General features: G+C 34.3%; 2 protein-coding genes across 5 annotated transcripts in view; both read right to left on the reverse strand.

Moving 5' to 3' along the window:
* Positions 1-1,520: 1,520 nt before the first annotated feature.
* On the reverse strand, positions 1,521-8,819 carry LOC18036400. The gene is made up of 13 exons (XM_006425506.2): positions 8,500-8,819; positions 8,247-8,405; positions 7,831-8,082; positions 7,622-7,741; positions 6,724-6,804; positions 5,474-5,569; positions 5,285-5,380; positions 5,121-5,174; positions 4,827-5,030; positions 3,811-3,936; positions 3,527-3,592; positions 2,712-3,011; positions 1,521-2,387 (listed from the first exon to the last, which is right to left on the reverse strand). The coding sequence occupies exons 1-13, from the start codon at positions 8,560-8,562 to the stop codon at positions 1,911-1,913; spliced, it is 2,094 nt and encodes a 697-aa protein (XP_006425569.1). The 5' UTR covers positions 8,563-8,819; the 3' UTR covers positions 1,521-1,910.
* Positions 8,820-11,371: 2,552 nt separating this feature from the next.
* The window catches only part of LOC18036401 (protein MICRORCHIDIA 2), a 9,257-nt gene continuing 762 nt past the window's right edge, over positions 11,372-19,866 (reverse strand). The window contains exons 3-18 of one of the 4 annotated variants that reach the window (XM_006425507.2): positions 19,582-19,616; positions 19,374-19,452; positions 19,179-19,268; positions 18,957-19,032; positions 18,585-18,663; positions 18,345-18,473; positions 17,449-17,547; positions 16,667-16,774; positions 16,388-16,537; positions 15,813-15,905; positions 15,287-15,338; positions 15,097-15,208; positions 13,793-14,054; positions 12,614-12,702; positions 12,195-12,237; positions 11,372-12,063 (exon numbers count right to left, since the gene is read on the reverse strand). In XM_006425507.2, the coding sequence (XP_006425570.2) occupies positions 11,962-12,063; positions 12,195-12,237; positions 12,614-12,702; positions 13,793-14,054; positions 15,097-15,208; positions 15,287-15,338; positions 15,813-15,905; positions 16,388-16,537; positions 16,667-16,774; positions 17,449-17,547; positions 18,345-18,473; positions 18,585-18,663; positions 18,957-19,032; positions 19,179-19,268; positions 19,374-19,452; positions 19,582-19,616 (1,598 nt within the window). In that variant the 3' untranslated portion in view covers positions 11,372-11,961. Of the gene's footprint in view, positions 12,064-12,194; positions 12,238-12,484; positions 12,703-13,792; positions 14,055-15,096; positions 15,339-15,812; positions 15,906-16,387; positions 16,538-16,666; positions 16,775-17,448; positions 17,548-18,344; positions 18,474-18,584; positions 18,664-18,956; positions 19,033-19,178; positions 19,269-19,373; positions 19,453-19,581; positions 19,617-19,866 lie in introns of those variants that run through there. The other 3 variants (XM_006425508.2, XR_002904577.1, XM_024180182.1) reach the window with 3 other exon arrangements.

Raw genomic sequence — 19,866 nt, forward strand, 5'->3', positions numbered from 1 at the left:
TCTAAAGGGAATTTCATATCTTGATGTCAAAATTGGATATGTAATATAAAGAGAATACTAAGATGGTTTTATATCAAATTCCTGACTCCTTTTTGTGTTGTATATGCATCTTGAAATATAAATAAAAAAGGGATTCCTTTTCTTGATTTACTCTGCCAAAATTGAACTTTCTCCAACTTTTATTCATAATTGGAAACTCCTACAATATACTAGATCGATGATCCTTAGAAGAGGCATTTTCAATGTTCTTTTCTTTCAAAAAGACATTATCAATCATGTAAAAAAGCAAATAAATATAGAAAAGCCAGCTATCAAAATCAAACTGATGACCATCGCATTACAAATGTGATGCTCTAATCTTTGAGCTAAGCAGGCTTAAATAAGAGCAATTATACATGCATAGGGATCCCAGGATCCTATTTATTAATCTTTTATTCTTAGCTATTCATAAAGAATCAAATAGAGAATCAAATTTCAAATAATCTTTTTTAATTCGAATTTCAAATAAATGCTTAATACTATAGATATAGAACATAATGATTAATCTAATAGTTATGAGAATATAGCGATGATATATATTAGTGAATTTGGATTTTTTTTTTATCAATCTATATTGATCAACAATAAACATCTTACTCTTAATTAGATAATAAAATAAGATTTTTTTTTCATTTTTGAATTCAAGACATTTAAAATTCTTTTTTTGTTTCTAACCTAAGATTCTTAATATATTCTATTCAATTATTCTATATTATGGAATATACATAATATTCTATTATTATTCTATATTATATATATATTTAGTTATTCTGAATCGAATATTATATTCGATTTTTATTATCCATTTTTGAAATTCTACATTTGCTCTATTCTACATTTGCTCTATTCTAATTTGAAATAATTAGACTTTAGACTAAATAATTATAATTATCTTCGAATTCTAATTTAACTGACTAAATAGTTATAGCACATAAAAAAATAGAATTAGGATTGTTGTTCCTAGTTCTAAAGATTTGTTATTGACGCGCCATGACAATTGCACCTACTAAAATAATTAAAAGAATTATTGAAACAAGTTCAAATAGAAGGAAAAAATTTGTTGATAAATGAATTCCAATTTGTTGACTATTACTATGGCACATTCCGACCAATAGATATCGATTTGAATAAGCATCTAAGGGTGCCGCCAGTAACTCTGGAATACGAATTACTTTATTCTCCAATATTTAAGGAATAAAAATTGAAAAAGTCTCTTATTCCATTTGCTTTTTGTTCTAATAAGATTTTGTCATTTTTGCATATTTCTATTTATTTATTTTTTCTAAAGGTAGTTACTAGTTAGTATGTGAAAAAAAAAATAAAGAGATAATGAAATGAACCATAAAACTAAAAAAAATAAACAGATCATGAAAAGAATCAGAAAACTAAAAAATTATTTGTTTTAACAATAGATGTCTTTCACATCCAATTTGATCAATGAATAACCCTTTCTCTTTTTGAAATTGGGCTGTCCGCAGGTAAATGCACGGTTAACATGAAACTTCCCTAGAACAAAACCGTTAAAAAATCAACACCAAGTGTAAACTAAATACTTTCTCCTATTTAATCACCCCAAAATTTTCTTACAACTGAATTGAGATCTACTAAGAAGTTGCTATGCAACATTAACCTTATATGAATTTTACAAGCAAAAAGCGTTTTCCAGAGCATGTGAGAAGCTGTTGAATTTTACAAGCAAAAGCTCTTTCCAGGACATGTGAGAAACTGTAACCGACGAACAAGCTATAAGATAATTCTACCCAACCAGAACTGTTCACCTGAGTTAAATGAATTCCCACAATGCTGGGGGTGATGGGAAGCTTCTAGCTTGTGATCTCTAGAGGTGAAATTGAAGATGAAGTTTATTGTTTTCACCGTAGACCAGATGAAGCACGGGGTTTTGCCTTCACAGAGTTCAAGTGTTGGGTTACAAAGATGACTCCCATTACAACTATAAGGCATCCGACCAGCGTGCTGAAGAAGAGGGCACCCGGTTGCCTTGTCTGGACAAACCCATAGACCCCATTAGAGGTCATGAGAATAACATCAGTGAGACCATCATTCGAAAAGTCCTCACAAACAAGGGCGTGTGTGGGTGGTGCAGGAAGGTCAATTGAGGTTAATATACTTCCTCCAGGAGATATCACTACAGCCTCTTGATCTCCTCCTGCTAGGATCATTTGTTGATTGTCATGCACTCGCAATGAGAATGCCTTCAATGTGGGGACCACCGTGCTAGCCTCTGTCATCCCTGATGGAGATGGAAGATTAGACCATGTAGCATCCGTTAACAGCTGCCATTGCCAAATAGCATCATGGCCATGTAAGCCAGGGGAGTATGCTGTCACCTGTTGAAATGACAGAATTATGAGTTCTCCATCTTTTCAAGGAAGTGCAGGTGGGGAATATAGCAAAAGTTAGCTGCAGCTCACAAGTTGCATACCACTATAAGACTTTGAGATCCTTCTTTTTTCTTTTTTTTTTTTCGGATATAATCAATTTTAAAACCTTCACCACTCCATTTATGTTGTTTTTTAAAGTAAAAATATATATAACATATTTTTATGGGAAAGTCTCCAGATATGTGCCTTCAGAAGATGTACTTAAAAATCTAAAATAATGGTCCAGCTGCTAACATTTGTCTGATTTCGATATTAAGAGTTACAACATACCTCTCCTCGATTCGTTAAGAAGACAACATCACCATGGCTCCCTTTACGATGTCTATGACCATCACTCCTTGGAATAAGAATTGGTGTTGCAACTTCTAAGGAAGCAACATCTGAAGTTCGACCAAAATTTCTGGAGAATTCCCCATGAGGGAATAAGTTAAAGGGGGAATGATGACATATAGAAGCATTGAAGAGTTGCTCTCGAACAGGTACACCAGAGGTTGCAACAGCCCAACAAGGTCTAAGCACTTCCATCGATCCACTTACAACAGTCTGTTCAGCACCATTTCCTCCAACAGCCTAACGATAAGAACAATATTTCTATTACATTTATCACCTTAAATTTAGGAAAAAGTCTCTGTTCCATTTCCATTTTTTTCTTTTAGTAGTATGAGTAAAGAATAAACTTGTTCACTTGAAATTCGTAGCCCTTATCTAGTAAACAAAGAAGGCCAAGACTTCAACTGGAAAAGCCTTCTCATTAGCCACATATAAACAAGATCAAGGGCAGGGAAACCTATCAATAGTACATGAGTTTGTTACAGCAACCATCCCAGCACAATAGACTGTTTTACTTGGAAAGAGACCCCATGAAAATATATGACTAGCCTCATTCAATGAACAGCAAAATAATGTAGCATTCCATAGTACTTAAGTGCTGTACCTCCAAAAAGTTCAAGTAATTGAATATTTTAAGGACAACTAATTCCAGCACCCACTAATCCAATTTTTTATACATTCTGTTATGACAAACCCATAGAAATTGAGGTGAGCAAGGTTGTGGAGCTATAAATTAAAGAACTGTTAAAATGCACCTGAACATGATCCAAGACCCCATCACCGTTGATATCAGCATGAAGGCCACCTTCTTGCAGATGAAGCTGAGAAAATAAATGAAATTTGTAAGCCCTTACAAGTACAGATTCAAGAAAACATAATTTAAACTGCATAAACACATAAACAATGACTAAACTAAAGACTATGAAAGCACCCTGTTTGTAGAATAGGTTAATCTTAAAATGAAAAGGGCTAGAGATATGTTTGTTACCAGTATATGATTACAATATATTGAATTTGACAATTTGATATCAATATTTACCTTACAAACAGTCCGACCAGATGCCAAGTGAACAGCTTCTATCCCTTCTTTTTGATGAGCCACAACAACATTAGGAACCCACCAAAGCTGAGTGTAGTTTGTTATGGTTGGGATATAATTTACAGGCTGTGATGTTTTTAGAAAAAGGTAAAAAATGAAAAAAAAGGCATTAAAATAAGGCATTTAGATAAGCTCCTAAGACAAAAATTGTTTAGAATACTTGGGTTTACTTTCAACAATTCTATTGAAATTCACAAAAAATCAAATTCAACACATGGCCAAACAAGCTTGAACAAAACATTCATGATTAACATCTAAAAGCTCCCCATATTATCAGTGATATCAGACAGGACAATGAGAGGTATTTTTCCATCTCTCTAGTTTAAGTTCTGCTTATTAAAAATTTGATTCTAAAAAATAAACTACTAAAATCACATTTTGAGGAACTCGTTAAACAAAAATGGGAATTAGATAGGGAAACAGTTGAGCCAATAATATCAGTACATAAGCGTTAAGAGACATGACCATATGCAATGGACAGAACAAGCCTCCATTCATACTTGCTCTTCAGAAAGCAAATGTCACAGTCTTCCAGGAAACACACGAACCTCTGCAAAATAGGCTATGATGCTTAAGGAATACCTAGCAGGTTGCTAAAAAACCACAAATTTTTAACTGAGTGGTGACAGGTTTGAGCACAAATCTTGATATTGAATGGACCACACACAGGAAATGGCACAATTGGCTACAAGAGTAGGCATGTCCACTAGCAATTTGAAAAACTAAGACATAACATCAACAAGCAAACCTGACAACTATAATAATGAATATATACAAACAAAGCAGATGGTGCAGAACTTTAGTTACAACAGCTCCAAGAATGAATAGGTAATGCTAGATCCCATCAATCAAAAGTGACTTAACAGGTCATGCATCTTTAATGTTGATAGTGTTCTGAGTCTCAAAAGATATGTATTATGTTATCAACCATTACATATTGGGTTGCTAGTTATTACCTTTTTACTTTTTGCTGAGCCAGCATAAGTTGCAGCTTTTCCAATCAAGTTCGAAATTTTTTTTGTTGAGTCCTTTCCAGGAGGATGGTGTTCCTCAGGCTTGTGAAAAGGGTAGCTTGTACTCTTCCCAACTACTTTTTTCAATATTTTCCTTTTGTGCCGTCTAAAGTGTGACAGCTTCAACAAAGTATCTTCTCTCCTATCCTGATAAAAAATAAATGTCATGTAAATCTCCCTCACCATATAAGAAGAAAATAAATAGTTTATTTATTAATCTCCATGAAAATAATTTACCCAATGATGAGGCATAACTCCTAGGACTGATTCTCTGAATTCCCTACATTCAAACTTCAGTAAAAATGTCTCAGGGAGCTTATCCATGGGAAAAATGACATGAATTTTAAGACAATACCAATTTCATTTAAAAAAACCACACAACAAGCAAATGCAACTCACACCTCTCCCGGGTGACGACTATTCAGTGCATGCACATCTAATTTGTAGTTATGTTGCGGAATTAACTGTGATGCGTCTGTGGGCTGTGCTTCAATATTCTACAACAGCATAATGATACAAAAAATAGTTAAAAGAGAAGACTGTTTGTAAATTTTAAAGCATAATAGAAGAAACATGAAAATATGAATCACCTCATTTTTTCTACTCCATCGAAGCAACCCACTTCGACCAGCAAATGCATAAAATGCAAAATGGCGTAAATCCACAGTTCCAGAATTTTCAGAAGCCTGCATAAGACATTCTATAAATGTTCAAAACCAAAGAAAGCATATGAAAACCTTGTCATAGCTGGCATCAAATAGAACAATCCACGCATCTAAAGGGTTGAGCACTAACAGTGGGGCTTAAAAAATCAACAAACATAGAGATGCAAAAATTGACCAAAACATAGAAGGAAGAAAGATGAAAAATTATTGTTCAAAGATGCTAAGGCATGATGCTACAACACTAATTCAACATGCTTCACAGAAGAAAATCTTTGTTAAAAGATGCAAAGGCATGATGATATAACACTAATTCAACATACTTCAAAAGAAGATTTAAAACACCATAATCTGGATGATAAAGCCTCTTAGACTGGAACGCATTTCGATAGTCCTATTCTGTCACTATTTCAGGAGTGACCTGCTTCCTCCAATTTCAAAGCCAAGTAATAGTTATGTTTGACAATAGAAACAATGTGCTTATATAAAAATTTTGATAGAAAGATTTACACGGGGCAACATACCTATGCTTAGCACGATATTTTCCAGTAATACTACTATATAAAAATGATAAAATCAATTCATTCATATCAGAACTCAGAACAGAATATTCTTCTCAAGAGCAGTCAAAGATTATCCATCATGTACAATAACTATGTTACATCAAATGGGACTCATCTCCAGAGATCATGGTTACACTTTTTAGAGCCATATTAATGCCCTGGTACATGGTCATCAATTCTATCACTGTAAGACATCAGGGGCTCTTCAGAGGCAAGAAGAGTGAACATGTTAAAATTGCATAATAAGATCTCATCTGTGAACTCAGCAGATGCTAATTAGCCTATCGAGATTCACAGCCCTGGAAAACTAGAACATAATTTGAGGCATAGCATAAACAGTTTAATGAGCCTGCATCAGGTGTGGTAGATCCAGTTGAAATAGTAAATCCAGTTGAACGAAAAGTGTGCCAAATGGTGGGCCCAAAAAGTTAGATAAAAAGCCACCTGACTACAAAATTTTCCAAACCAATAACCATGATATACATCTCTCAGTAAGCCAACGTGTGGTAGATCCAGTTGAAATAGTAAATCTTCTTTCAAAAGATGTAGTTCAAGACTAGTACAAACGAAAGCACACAAAATTCTTAACATTAATAAACCAGAAAACATCTATACCTCCTTCTCACTGGCACTTCTTCTATGCTGCTCAGCATTTTTCTCCGCTAACCCAATTTCTTCAAAAGGATCCATGATAGTCTACAAGTATAAAATGACAATATATTATGTTCAGCAAAGAAAATGATATTTAAAAATTATTGTTTACAATCATTAACTGCAATCCAATCTATTAAAAAAAAAACAGAAGAAGAAGAAGAAGAAGAAAGACTAAGAAATAAGATATCAAGCTCAAAAGATTCCATACGCTGAAGCTATAAGAGTTTTAAAACAAGGAGGGCTGACAAAATGATGAAATCAGATCAGTGTGACATACATCAGTTATTGAGTACAATATGAAAAGAATTAAAAAGATGGATTGTGCAGCAATTTAAGTGAAAAAAACATTTAGCACGGGAAGTCGGAAACATGTGAACCACACCATAAAACACAATTTGTTTCAAACATCACCAATCTATTAACAATGACCTTCATATCTGTGAAATAACCGAAAAGTGTTGTTGCCAGAACATTCAGCACACATAATCAAACTTAAAGGTTCCAAATATCTTATGAGTTCTACTGTTTCAAGTAAGTGCTAACAAGGACCACACTCAAATTGACTGTTTTAAAGGAATGAACAAAAGCACTAGTTATTCTAAGTTTGCATGCAACCTCCACAGAATAATAAGTTCATCAATACTTTATTATTTGCATAGCAATTTCATGGTTCCCTTGCTTTTTTCTGGTGGTCCTAAATGTTACAGATCAATTGAAATATCTTCTTGCTTAAGTATCCAAGCTTAAATACTACTTTACTACATCAACCAACTACCTTCATTACACAAAGAGGCAAGTACCGTAGTGAACTAAAAATGATAAGTTATAAAAATGGGAAGGGGAGAAATAAAAGTCATACATGTGGTTGCATTTCCATCCTCCCACCAACAATGACCAATCCTGTATCTCCATGCTTCAGAGTATAATTACTAATTGAAATTGCAATCTCGCTATGGTGTGCATTGGGTGGAAAATCCTCCTATGAAACACCAACAAATATCAGACCAATACACAACTGAATAATTTATCAAAATAAGGCATAAAATCAAAATTTACTGCTGCACAAACCTGCAAATTGGCTTCCCATAGCTTGTTTAAGTTATGATCAAAACACATCACTGACCAACCAGACGTAACAACCACCAAAACTTGCTTCAGTGGTTGCCCTTGTCTATATGTCCGATCAATGACACCCGTGGCCATGGCCACAGCCCGTCTACCAGATGCAATCCTGATCTTATCTGGCAATAGGCTCACCTCTGTGAGCACGCGTGCTTCACTAAACCCTTCATCCACACGCCTTGCATGAGGTTCCAGTACCTTAACACACCATTATTACCAAATTCACTTAACCGATAAACATGATCACAATATATATATATATATATATATATATATATATATATATAAATTATAATATAATAGGGGGAAAAAAATTAATGACGAAATTTTCCTCTTTTATAGATCTAAAAGAGAGAGAGGACCTGAATTTTGGCATCATGAGTGGCGACGAGGACTTCTTTTCTGCCGTCTCCGTTGAGATCGGCAACGATCGGTGGTGGGAGGCGATCGGCGTCGAATTTGATTGGATATTCTTCAGACAAATGAAACCAAGCCTCTCTAAACGAGAAATCTCCCTCGTGCTGAAAAATCGATGATAGCAGAGAACACAGTGAGATTGCATGGAGATTTAATTGACTATAATTAGGGTTTATCAAAAGTTGAGTGGAGAAAAACCTGAAGAGAGAAGAAAATGGCGAAAGCTGAGAGCATGAGAATGGCCAAATCACGTTTCCTCATGCTTAGAGTCCTGCTTGATTGATTGATCGATCAATTGCTCACTCGTTCGTACTCCCAATCCCTCACTCTCCCTTCCGCTGACTGCTGAGAGCCTCTGGTTGGTCTGTGATTAGATTACGCCGGTAATGTTGTGAATCCCCGTGTCGCCGACCAAATACGCTAGTCGCAACCTGTTTCGTTAATACTAATTGTTACCATAAATAAATTTTCCTTTTTTAAAAATTTTTAATTATTAATAACGCATGAATTTTATTCATATAACTAAAAGAACTAAAGGTTACAACACACACACACACACACACACACACACACACACACGTATGGGTGCATTACATTCAGTTTGCCACAGTACTAATTAAACCGCAACTCTTTGTCTTTTAGCGAAATCACCGTTAGATGGACAGCCAAACGATCCAACGGTCGAAAAATGGTCTAGTAAGTGTGGGTTACCTGTCAAAGCCGTTTGAGTAGTAAAGTGAAAAATTAGGATTTTTATCTACAGTAGAAGTTGAGGTTGTTTTGTGGAGATCAAATTGTGGACGTTTAGTATCAATCGGCGACTCTTTGTTGTGCGCAATTCAGACTGGAGGCATGTTTTTTGTTAACGAATTTGAGTATTGGGGCGGTTAATTACTGTGCATGTGCAACTTCACTCCCCATTTTGATCTCGCCTACTGGCCAAAAACATGTTGCCACACTGATACATCCATTGATGCTGCCCCTTGTTCATCTATCATACCATTATATGGAGGTAGCATTTGTCACTCTTCATCTATTATAATATTTTCGGTCCACTACCCTTTACCGGTTTTTCTTCGTACACTACCAATATTCATCAAGATTGGTATAGATCAGATTTTTCAATGTATGACTACAATCCCTGAGTCTCCACCTAATCCGTAAGTGAGAGGACTAATTTTCTGTTTGTAACTTTTGTTACCGTTTATGGATAGGTAATGCTATATTTATCTCGTTTAAACCAGATTTTATTCCACCATAAACCATTTCGGTATTGTTGGATTACTTTCATTTTTCGGCAATTTGGAATTTAATTCTATCGACAAATTCATATCGGATGACATGGCAAATGTGTATGAAGCTACTAATTAGAAGTTATTATATATACTTTTTTTCCACTTAAAAAACAATGTCCACCATCCTAATTTCTTTTTCCTGACTAAGTGCCCTTTATTTAACCCTTCTCGTGGGTTAATAGTGTTTTGCGGACAAAATAAATTGGAAGTGCTGCTACTTGCCGCATGGGAGATCTAGGGATGACAATGAGAAGGGGAGGAGACCAACCTTCCCGATATTTTGCATATGACATATGTTTCTGTCTTCGACAAAATTGTTTTAGGAAATTTTCGTCTCCTCTCCGAATAATAATAGGGGATTTTCGAGGTTCTCCGATCCCCGAATAACTGATATATTTTTAATTTTTTATTTTAATTAAATCATATTAAAATAAAAAATTTTAATAAAAATAAATTTTGACAATATATCTTACATTAATATTAATTCATTATAAAAGTCACATTACAAAATACAAATTACCATAAATAAGTATTTTCGTCAATCTTCATAATCCTATAATAAAAAAAATGGCTTTTATATCAACAATGAGATAAATAAAATGAATATAGATACTTAATCAATATTTCTAATAAAAAATATTTACCTCTTGTGCTTCCTCGAGGAATGTGGCAAATTAAAAGATAGTCTCATATTTCAAATTTAAAGCAATAAAAATAATATAAATAATGTAACTTATAAGTGAAAATATTAATAATTATATAATATAATTACAATGTAAAATAAACTCATAATGCCATTGTAAGCTTATAGCCAACTTTGACAACACATTAAAGCCTCCAATGTGCTTGAATGAAGCTTGTTATGATAGATACTTAATCAATGAGATAAATAAAATGAATATAGATACTTAATCAATATTTCTAATAAAAAATATTTACCCCTTGCACATCCTGCTCCTCTTGTTTTTCCTCGAGGAATGTGGCAAATTAAAAGATAGTCTCATATTTCAAATTTAAAGCAATAAAAATAATATAAATAATGTAAATTCTATGTGAAAATATTAATAATTATATAATATAATTACAATGTAAAATAAACTCATAATGCCATTGTAAGCTTGTAGCCAACTTTGACAACACATTAAAGCCTCCAATGTGCTCGAATGAAGCTTGTTATGATACTCTACTACTAGTGCTAAAAGTTTTTTCAGAAGTAACAATTGTAATTAGAATTGCCAAAATATCTGTACCAACTCGTGGTAATATAGGATATCTATGGGCATTTGTTTTCCACTATCTTAAAATATTAAAATCTTCCATATGTGGCATAATTTTCTCATCGAAATATTAATCTAGTCAATTAAGCCTAAAAGTTTAATAATATAATTATTTTGACATTTGTTATTTATATTAATATTTTATATTTTATAATTTATTTACTAATAATTTTAAAAATAAAATGAAATAAAAAATAAAAATGAAGAAATGAGGAGGGGATGGAGATTTCGCCTCATCCTCGTCCTTCTCCAAATAAGAAACTGAGTAAAAAAAAATTATCTTTGTTCCTTCTCCGAATAAAAAACTACATAAAAAATTATCTTCTTACCCTGTCCGAATGAGAAAAATGCCCGAAGATCTTCATCCCGACGAGGATTTCTGCCGTCCCTGGAGATCAACAAAGTCACACGATCTATCACATGGGATAGATCTACAAAGTCACCCGATCTAACACAGGCAGCCGCGTACTTTAGCTCAAAAAGAGAGGTGAACCGTAATGAATTTAGGTATGCCCCACACAACTTGGTGTATATTTATAAATTCTTTACTTCTACCCAAATATAGGGAACACAAGAAACGTATAGTTCTAAATAGGTTACGAACCTCAACTTCAGTCGTCCAGCTGAAGATTAAGAAAGCTCATCTTATGCCGAATACAATTTAACAATTTCTAGGCTTTAGTCCTAAAACAGGTTATTGAACTTCCACTTCAGTCGTCCTCTTGAAGATTAAGAAAGCTCTGTTCAGCGAAATACCGTTCGACAATTTCAAAGGTTCAGGATAAATACCACAACTACTAATATTTACATAGATAAATTGGATCTTTACAAAATGATTCAACATTGTTCGGGTTTTTGTATCTCGGAACATGATTGATCTCCGTATCCAAAAACAATAGTGGGGGAACTTATTTTGTGGCCAATCATGTCCCTAGAAGAGGCTCCTGCAGAGATTGATCATCTTCTGTACTTCCTGTGCTCCTTATAATTGGATTTTTTTTCTTTTTTTTTAAGGATTGATAAGAATTACGCAATAGGAATCATCCTTGTACCAAAGAGCTTCATATTAGTTTCCCGGAATTTTCCGTTCACTGTTCCATAGTCTTCTGCTTCTTTCGGGCCTCCACGTATGCAGAAAGTTTTGCACATTTAAGTTTGGCCTGCGTCACCTCCTTCTCCAACAGCTCAATCTGCTCACATACCAGCACCAGAAAAAAATAAAGATAAAATGTCAGTTTCTTATGGTAAATTCGTATGCATGTAAACTATTCATGACTTCTTGGAGTCGCAAACCACAAGCAAGCTTACACACCATACTTACCAATTGGTTTATCTCAGTCTCCCTCTGCAGGTGTTCCTCACACCTGTAGAAAAGTATATCATGGGTTTAATCATCTGCCAAATTATTGAATAAAAGATGGAAGGGACATTTAAAGAGAATTAGATTCAAGTATAAATCTGTGTAACTAAAGTCAAATGAAATGGTATATATTGTGTAAAAAGAAATTATGCAAACAAATTGACTCATATGTATTGGCAAGCAGTAGCTCTATGCATGCTTTGGGAATCACTATAATTCCAAAGATCCACTTTGCTGAAGGAGGCATTCACAGCTTATCAAAAATATCCACCACTACCAGTTGAAACCAGCACGCAGATACTCATAATTGGACATGGAGGTGATACTGATACGGTGTGCAACACGATACCAAACTGCTCGGTAGGAAATAAAGAACATACTTTATGAAAAGCTGTATGTTCTCTTCACATATCTGATCAGCTGATATGGTCACTGGATGACCTTCAGGTGTGCCATCACTATCATGTCCCTGGAAATAACATCATTCAACCAAAAGGAAAATCAATATATTAGGAGTATACACCAACTTAGTGTATCAAATATAGTAAGGATAATAATTCATAAAATAACAGAGATCTATCAGTGCAAATTCATCTCATAAAATCGTGTATAAAATGCAAACAGGTAAAATAATTGGGCTGAACAAAATTTTTCATAAAATAATGTTTTATGATGGTACTCATGGAAGCGCAGGTTAGTTGAAGATGGTGAAAAACTCTACCTTTTGCAATTAATCTTGCTACCCAATAAATTTTATCTCATATAGCTACTTAGTAACCTTACATCAACTACATGGCAATAGAACACAAAATTTTTCAGTTAAAAAGGAAGATACATGGAGCAGCAACTCCTTGCATATTCACCGTCCATGCCACGGATGTTACTGCATAAACTAGTAGGTTTTGTAAACCACCTGCATTCTGATTCACAGGCATAGATAAAATTAGGTTACTGCTATCATCACATCTCATTGCTCCTTTTCAAGCTTTCTCTAGAGCTAGGTCTATGTAGGAGAGGATACTTGAAAGGGGACTAGGTTATAACAACCATTGTACTAAGATCCTGGAGACTGATAATATTTGCCCTTCTTAAAAAAAAAAAAAGGAAAAAGAAAAAGGAGTGCCCTGCAAGTCATACTCAAAAAAACGAGTCAGTTATCTGTCCTCCATTGCTATCCTCCATCAAGGTCATAATTTTATCAGCGTGAACATGTTGATAGCTTTGTCATTGTCCTTCAGAGACAATGTTGAAAGCTTAGCACTTTTGGTTCAACTAATAGAGACAATAACTGAAACTGCACATCTAATGATGCCGATTAGTATTTTTATTTTTTAGAAACTGAAGGACAATAATCTTATACTTGAATTATTCACCTGCACTGAAACAGTCCAAGATTGTCAGGCCAGCTGCAGGATTACAGAAGTTTGACAACTACTACACATACGCCCCAAAGTCAATCTATGTGATGTGATTTCAATGTGCTCATTGTTCATACAAATATTAGTTAGGAGTAAATGGTGCAAAGATGAAATAAAATATTAATAACCTATCCCACTTACTTCTGCGATCCCAATAATGGGCTGAACAGCAGGTTTCCCATTTTCCAGATTATGCCTCACATTACCCTGAAGAGCAACACTAGGGACATCTAGGTGCATATCTTCTTGGAAATTTGATGCGAGACCAAGTTTATGCTGGTCAGCAGGCTGCTTCTGCATATCAGGCCCATGTCCAACTGGAGATAGAACAGAGCCCCCACTTTCCATATTATAACTACTGGAAGCTGGAAGCTGATGGCCAATCAAGTGATAGTATGCTTTCCTGTCTTGTCCAGACAAAATTTCACATAGCAACAGTATGAATTTATCACTATTTTTTATCAGAAAATTTCAAAGAATTTCAAAAATCAGAAAAACATATATAATTATAAAATAAAATAAAGACAAGTAATATAAATAGAACAGATAAAATAACAATTGTAGAGACATAATATCATACTTGAATACTTGTTTTGGGTCCTTATTTATAGCTTAAGTTTTGGCTCAAGCTGTAACTTAGCATGATACCATTGCTACTTGACAAAATGGTCTGATATGCGAATCCTTCTTGTTTACAAGAAATATAATTTTCTTTTTCAGTTTTCACACTTGTTTCAAAAACCTGTATCAAGGATTCAATTTACCATGAAATCATTGCCCGTAAGCCAGGGAAATTAGGTAAGAATTAAATGGTTATGAGATGACTACAAACTTTATTTATACTAAATCACTAGAGAAAACTAAAATCAGCATATACTTTTTTTTTAATAATAACCAGAAATCACTCGGTCTCACTTGGTCTACTAATACTGAAACTGGGAACTTCCTAGGTAAGTGGTCCCAGGAGGGCCATGCCATTTGACCCACTCATCAACCCTCGGGGTTATTGAAAAAGAATATATAAATCACTGGCTTTTGAAATTTGCATCAATTCTCCAAGCAATTTACAGTTAATCAATAACGAAGCATTTGAACATATTAGTGAAACTGTTTCACAGTTTTTCAATGGATGTCAGAGATGCATCACCACACAATAACAGCTGATTGGGAGAGGACTTTGGGTTAATTTTATTGATATTTGAGCTTTACTTTTTATTTGTTTTGAGATGAAGTAGATTCTATAGATCCTACGGTCCTAATCCGGTCATCTGATCAATTTATAATGGAATAAATTATTTTTGTGATCTTTTAGGGAGTTTCTATTTTTTTGGATTTTTTTTTTTTATAGCCCTTCTTTGTAATATATGTTTCTCTCTTTCCTATGAAAATTAAACCATATTTAACACCATAAAGATCTGTCATGAATTTACATATAAGAAACAAACCAGTATTCCAAAGTCATCTGTTTCAGCTTAGACTCAAGCCGGACAAACAATGTAGACCTCTCAAAATCCTGCTTGTCATGTGTTGGTTCTATGAAATTCGCTTCAAGAACTCCTGTGTACATCCAGTAATGTGATATGTAAGTCAGAAAAAAAATTAATAAGAAAAATCCAACGAATAAAGTATGAATACCAACAACGCCGTTCCCTTTCAAAGAACCATCACCAGTGACTTTCCAGAAAGGCTGCAATGTGAATACACTCACCGCATCAGTATGCAGAATCACACATCACACTTTTGCAGTAACAAAAAGTGTTCATCAACCATATCATACAATCAGCATATAGCTCTGCGTAAAGCTCTATTTTTTTCTAAATCACTGTAATATGTTATAGAAAAGTTATTTCTCTGCTACAATTATAATTTGGGGTTGAACTTAACATTTACTTTTTCTTTTAACAAGACCCAGAGAAGAGAAAAGCAACTAAAACAGGACAGACTCAACTTCCTTTTTATTCTTTTCTCTGTTTTTTAGGTCAACCAAAAGAACAAAGTAGGAAGTGATTCTGTTGGTATAGGCCCATAGATATTATAAGGGCAGCCAGCTGAGAAAAATTGTGTCACATTAGGAACACAAGTTTCATCTAAAACCATATCCATAGCAAGGCCCCATCTAAAAAAGACATTAAAAGTTTCCTTGAGAATTACCAAAACATACCCTGATAAGGCGATTTTTATGGTACACATTGAATCCACTAACTGAAAGAGCAGGTGCCTCTTTTATAAATCCAATGGTAGTTTCTGCAGTAGCCTGAACCAAAGAATGAAAAAAATAACACATCATGTGACTGCATAGTGGCCTACATAACCATAAAAATCAAACCCTATATTTTAGCTATGCATTTTGAAGCATACATAGAGACCTAATTTTGCACAATACACTGGAATTGAAGATCTTGAGATTCCCACTTATGGGACACTAAATTCCAGCAATTTATTATTTTAAAAAAAAAAAGAAAAGAGAAAACTGATAAGAGGGTTTTCTACATGTAAGTACAAATCGCAAAAAAACATGTAGCAATATTTTTCCATTCTCACTTCAGTAACACGCTAACAGCACTCTCTGTCTGTCTACATCTTGAACAGTAAACCATTTTCGTAAGGATGGTTGTGGCACCATCAGTCAAAAAATGATGATTAGTAGGCATTTTATATGCCCATGATAAAATATTAATGTTGGCATTAAGAGGGGAAAGAAATGCGAAGATACTTTTCTTCATGAAAGCAACTTACATCTTTCAGTGGTGCTGATACTTGGGGCCTGTATGATATAACTTTTGGAAATTTCAACTCATCCGCAATATGAAACTGCTGTATAGGTTTCCCCCTTAATATGATCTTGAAGTTATCAAATTTTCCTAGATACAACATTGAAGCATATGCCTGAAAGTGATAGAAGAATTAATCAATGACTAAATAAGCAATAAAGTAAGAATCAGAATGTTTGTTCTGAGTCAAAGAAGTGTGCTGAACAAATAAACTGAATAAAGAAATTTCACATTTCAAAATTACCCTTAATGAATATCGGATGCGGTAAGAAATATGGGATTGGCGTTCCAGTACTTTTTTGGGTAGTTTTTTCAAACTTCCAGAGTTAGCCTCATCTCTCAAACATATGTCCTATGTCAAAGATCAAAGAGGAATAATTAAGGCTTTCCAAAACAAATATCTTTATACATACAATCAATAAGTCACCACATTGAAGAAAATAGCAACATATTGTCCCGCATGAGATAAACTCACGCCATTATTATGAGAACTGGAGGCCTGATCCATGAACTTGCGACTTGTGGGTAGTGACAAGACAGACACCACATAAAGGTCCAACCAAGTAATAGATCATAAGAGCTAATTATTGCAATCTGATCAATATTTAAAGCAAGAAGGTATCATGTTTTTTGCTAAATCTATCAAGACTAGAGAGATAATGTACAAAGACTCATAGAAAAAAAGGATAAACCATTATAATAAGTTTGCAAGTTTCAGAGCTTGACAATGCAAGAAATACCAATACAATTGACATCATAAGTTTTCATTATAAATGTTAAAAATTTTAAAAACACATATTGGAATCAAGGGTTTAGAAGAATAACAAATAACAATGAGGAAATGGGGGGGGGAGAGGAAAGCATATTGAGATGTGGCTATGATTAAAAGTTAGAATGCATATAGATCCAATAAGCCCTTTAAATCTTTACTTTATCCAGAGCATTACTTCTTGGTAGTTAAGGCTAAAGTACATCCATGAAAAGAATATTAGGCAGTGCGCAGACCAAGCCCAAAGTGTAACATACCTCCTCATCATCATCAAAACTCAATTCATATACGCCTTCATCATTCATCCACAAGTTGTATATTATTACTTTCGTTCCGTGTGGTCCAATATCCTCAAACTGGTAAATACAAGACAAACTAATCAGGGAACAGGCAGAATAGACTGCAGCCCATGGTTAGAAACCATTTATCACATAAAATTATTAAAACATTACTTATGAATATTTTTTGGTGGCAGAAGCCACTGCAGTGTGGGGATGTCCATGGTATACAATGTTAGAATGCATGCGGTGAGTGGCCTCAAAAGTTCTAACAACTAACAGCTCCGTCATTAGAAAAACAATCCAGTAAAATTCAGGAAATTGGGGATATATTTTCTCCTCAATTTCGCAGTATGACTGTCTCTATCCATTTACATAACATTAACTTACATGAAAAAGGAAAGAATGGGTAGGGAGAGGGAGCTCAAAACAGAAATCCCAAGAAAGCACATTGACAACCAGTATGCAAGGAAAACGCATATTTTAATTTTATTTTAGAAAAATTCAGGGTATAAAAGAAGCCCCTGAGAAGCATTAGTTTACAATATAACTGTTCTTCCAAAGTTTTTGGGCTATACCCCTTCCAACTTCCCACAAAAACAGAACAAACAAGGTTTTGCAAATTATAATAGTTACATAGAGAAAGCATTAGTATCAAAAGAAATTCATCAGTTGAGCTAGAAAAGTTCAGTTCATTGAGACCAATACATAGTCTCCCTCGGCAACACCTGTGAATGCACTTTATGCTAAGAAATTGATCAGGTGCGCTAGAAAAGTTCAGTTGATTGAGACCGATACATAGTCTGCCTCGGCAACACTTGTGAATGCATCTTTACGCTAATATTTCTACGCCTAATGAAATTCAATTGAAATACCTGTTGCAAGAGCTCACTCTTTGATGCAAAAGGCGACCATTCAAGGATGGTTTTCAAGTTGAAAGCCCAATCATCCTGTGAGCTATAAATTATTGGTTCTGCCCAATGACCGGAGATATCGAAATCAATCTGCAATGGAAGTGATGCAAGAAGAAAAAGGGCCATAAGAATATAATTTTTTTTACACCTTCACCAGCAATAACAGGAAAAAGCTCAAACATTAAAGAGAAGAAAATTCACCATTGGAACAATCACGTCATCCTGCCCAGTTTTCCGCAAATATGTATAAGATAGAAGACCGATGCTCTGGGTAGCTTTGCTAAAATTCAGATGTTAAAGCGGGGAAAAAAATCATCAATACAGATTGAAGATAGTAATCTGAATTTGGACTTACAACAAACAACTACAAGTTAACGATGAATGATGAAAGATGATATGACTATATTCATTCAAAGTGAAGCATCATGTCTACTATTCTGACAGCACAATCCAATTAACAGAAATTATGGGACCAATACATAACCACTGCAGTTGAAATTTTAGAGACACCTGTAGCCAGCAGAAAGGAAAAAGAGCCATATTATATGAACCAAAAACAGTAACAAACAGTACCTTTCATGGGTGGCACGACTGAAAACAATCACATCAGCACCAAGCCTCATGGTACTTGTCTTGAAGCCATTACCATCTAAAAATATTCATGCACTTTAAAAATAAAGATTTAGGAAAAAACAAGCAGATGCCTAAACTAGAATTCAAGTAATCCAGAATTTAAAAAAAGAAAAAATTGAAGAAAGCAGAAAAAGGAAAAGTAAATATGATCAAAACAGTTACATTGTCCAATAGTCTTGTTCGCCTTTTTTGTAGAATATCCCAAGCTCATACATTTCCGCAGCGATTCAGGATCCATTCCACCACCATCATCTTTAAAAAAAAAAATCAAATAATGACTTCGTGTTGCCAATCAAATTCTCAAGCACTGTGCAACCACTCTACTGGAAAAAATTAAAACAGACAGATACAAAATACCTAGGAAAACTAAAGCTGGAGAATTATCCTTCATGATATTGACTCTATCAACCTTCACAAAGGTTGCACCATTTTGTACCTAAAAACACAATAACGTAAAGGCAACGTTGGTGCTTTAATAAGTTGCAAACAACACAGTTCAACGCGGTTGAGTTTAGCCACTATATGATTAAACTTGTGAAAACATACATAAAATTTCAGAGAGTACCTCATCAACGGCATTGTCCAGAAGCTCAGCAATTGCTACAAAAGAAAAGGAATGAGAAAAAGAACTATTAAATTACAAAACAAAAAGTATCATGCATACATATACCTGAGCTCCAGACAATTCAATAAGTCAATCATCTCCTATACTAGCCAAACCAATGAAACAGCCAAAAGATTAATTCATTGAAAATGTAGAATTATTAGGTAATAAATATCTTACATGCATATACTGTTACACAAATGTGCTTACTGCTTAGTATCAACTGCAAAGTCATATGTCTGATTC

This window comes from Citrus clementina, unplaced genomic scaffold, assembly GCF_000493195.1.
Source record: "Citrus clementina cultivar Clemenules unplaced genomic scaffold, Citrus_clementina_v1.0 scaffold_7, whole genome shotgun sequence".
Classification (NCBI taxonomy): domain Eukaryota; kingdom Viridiplantae; phylum Streptophyta; class Magnoliopsida; order Sapindales; family Rutaceae; genus Citrus; species Citrus x clementina.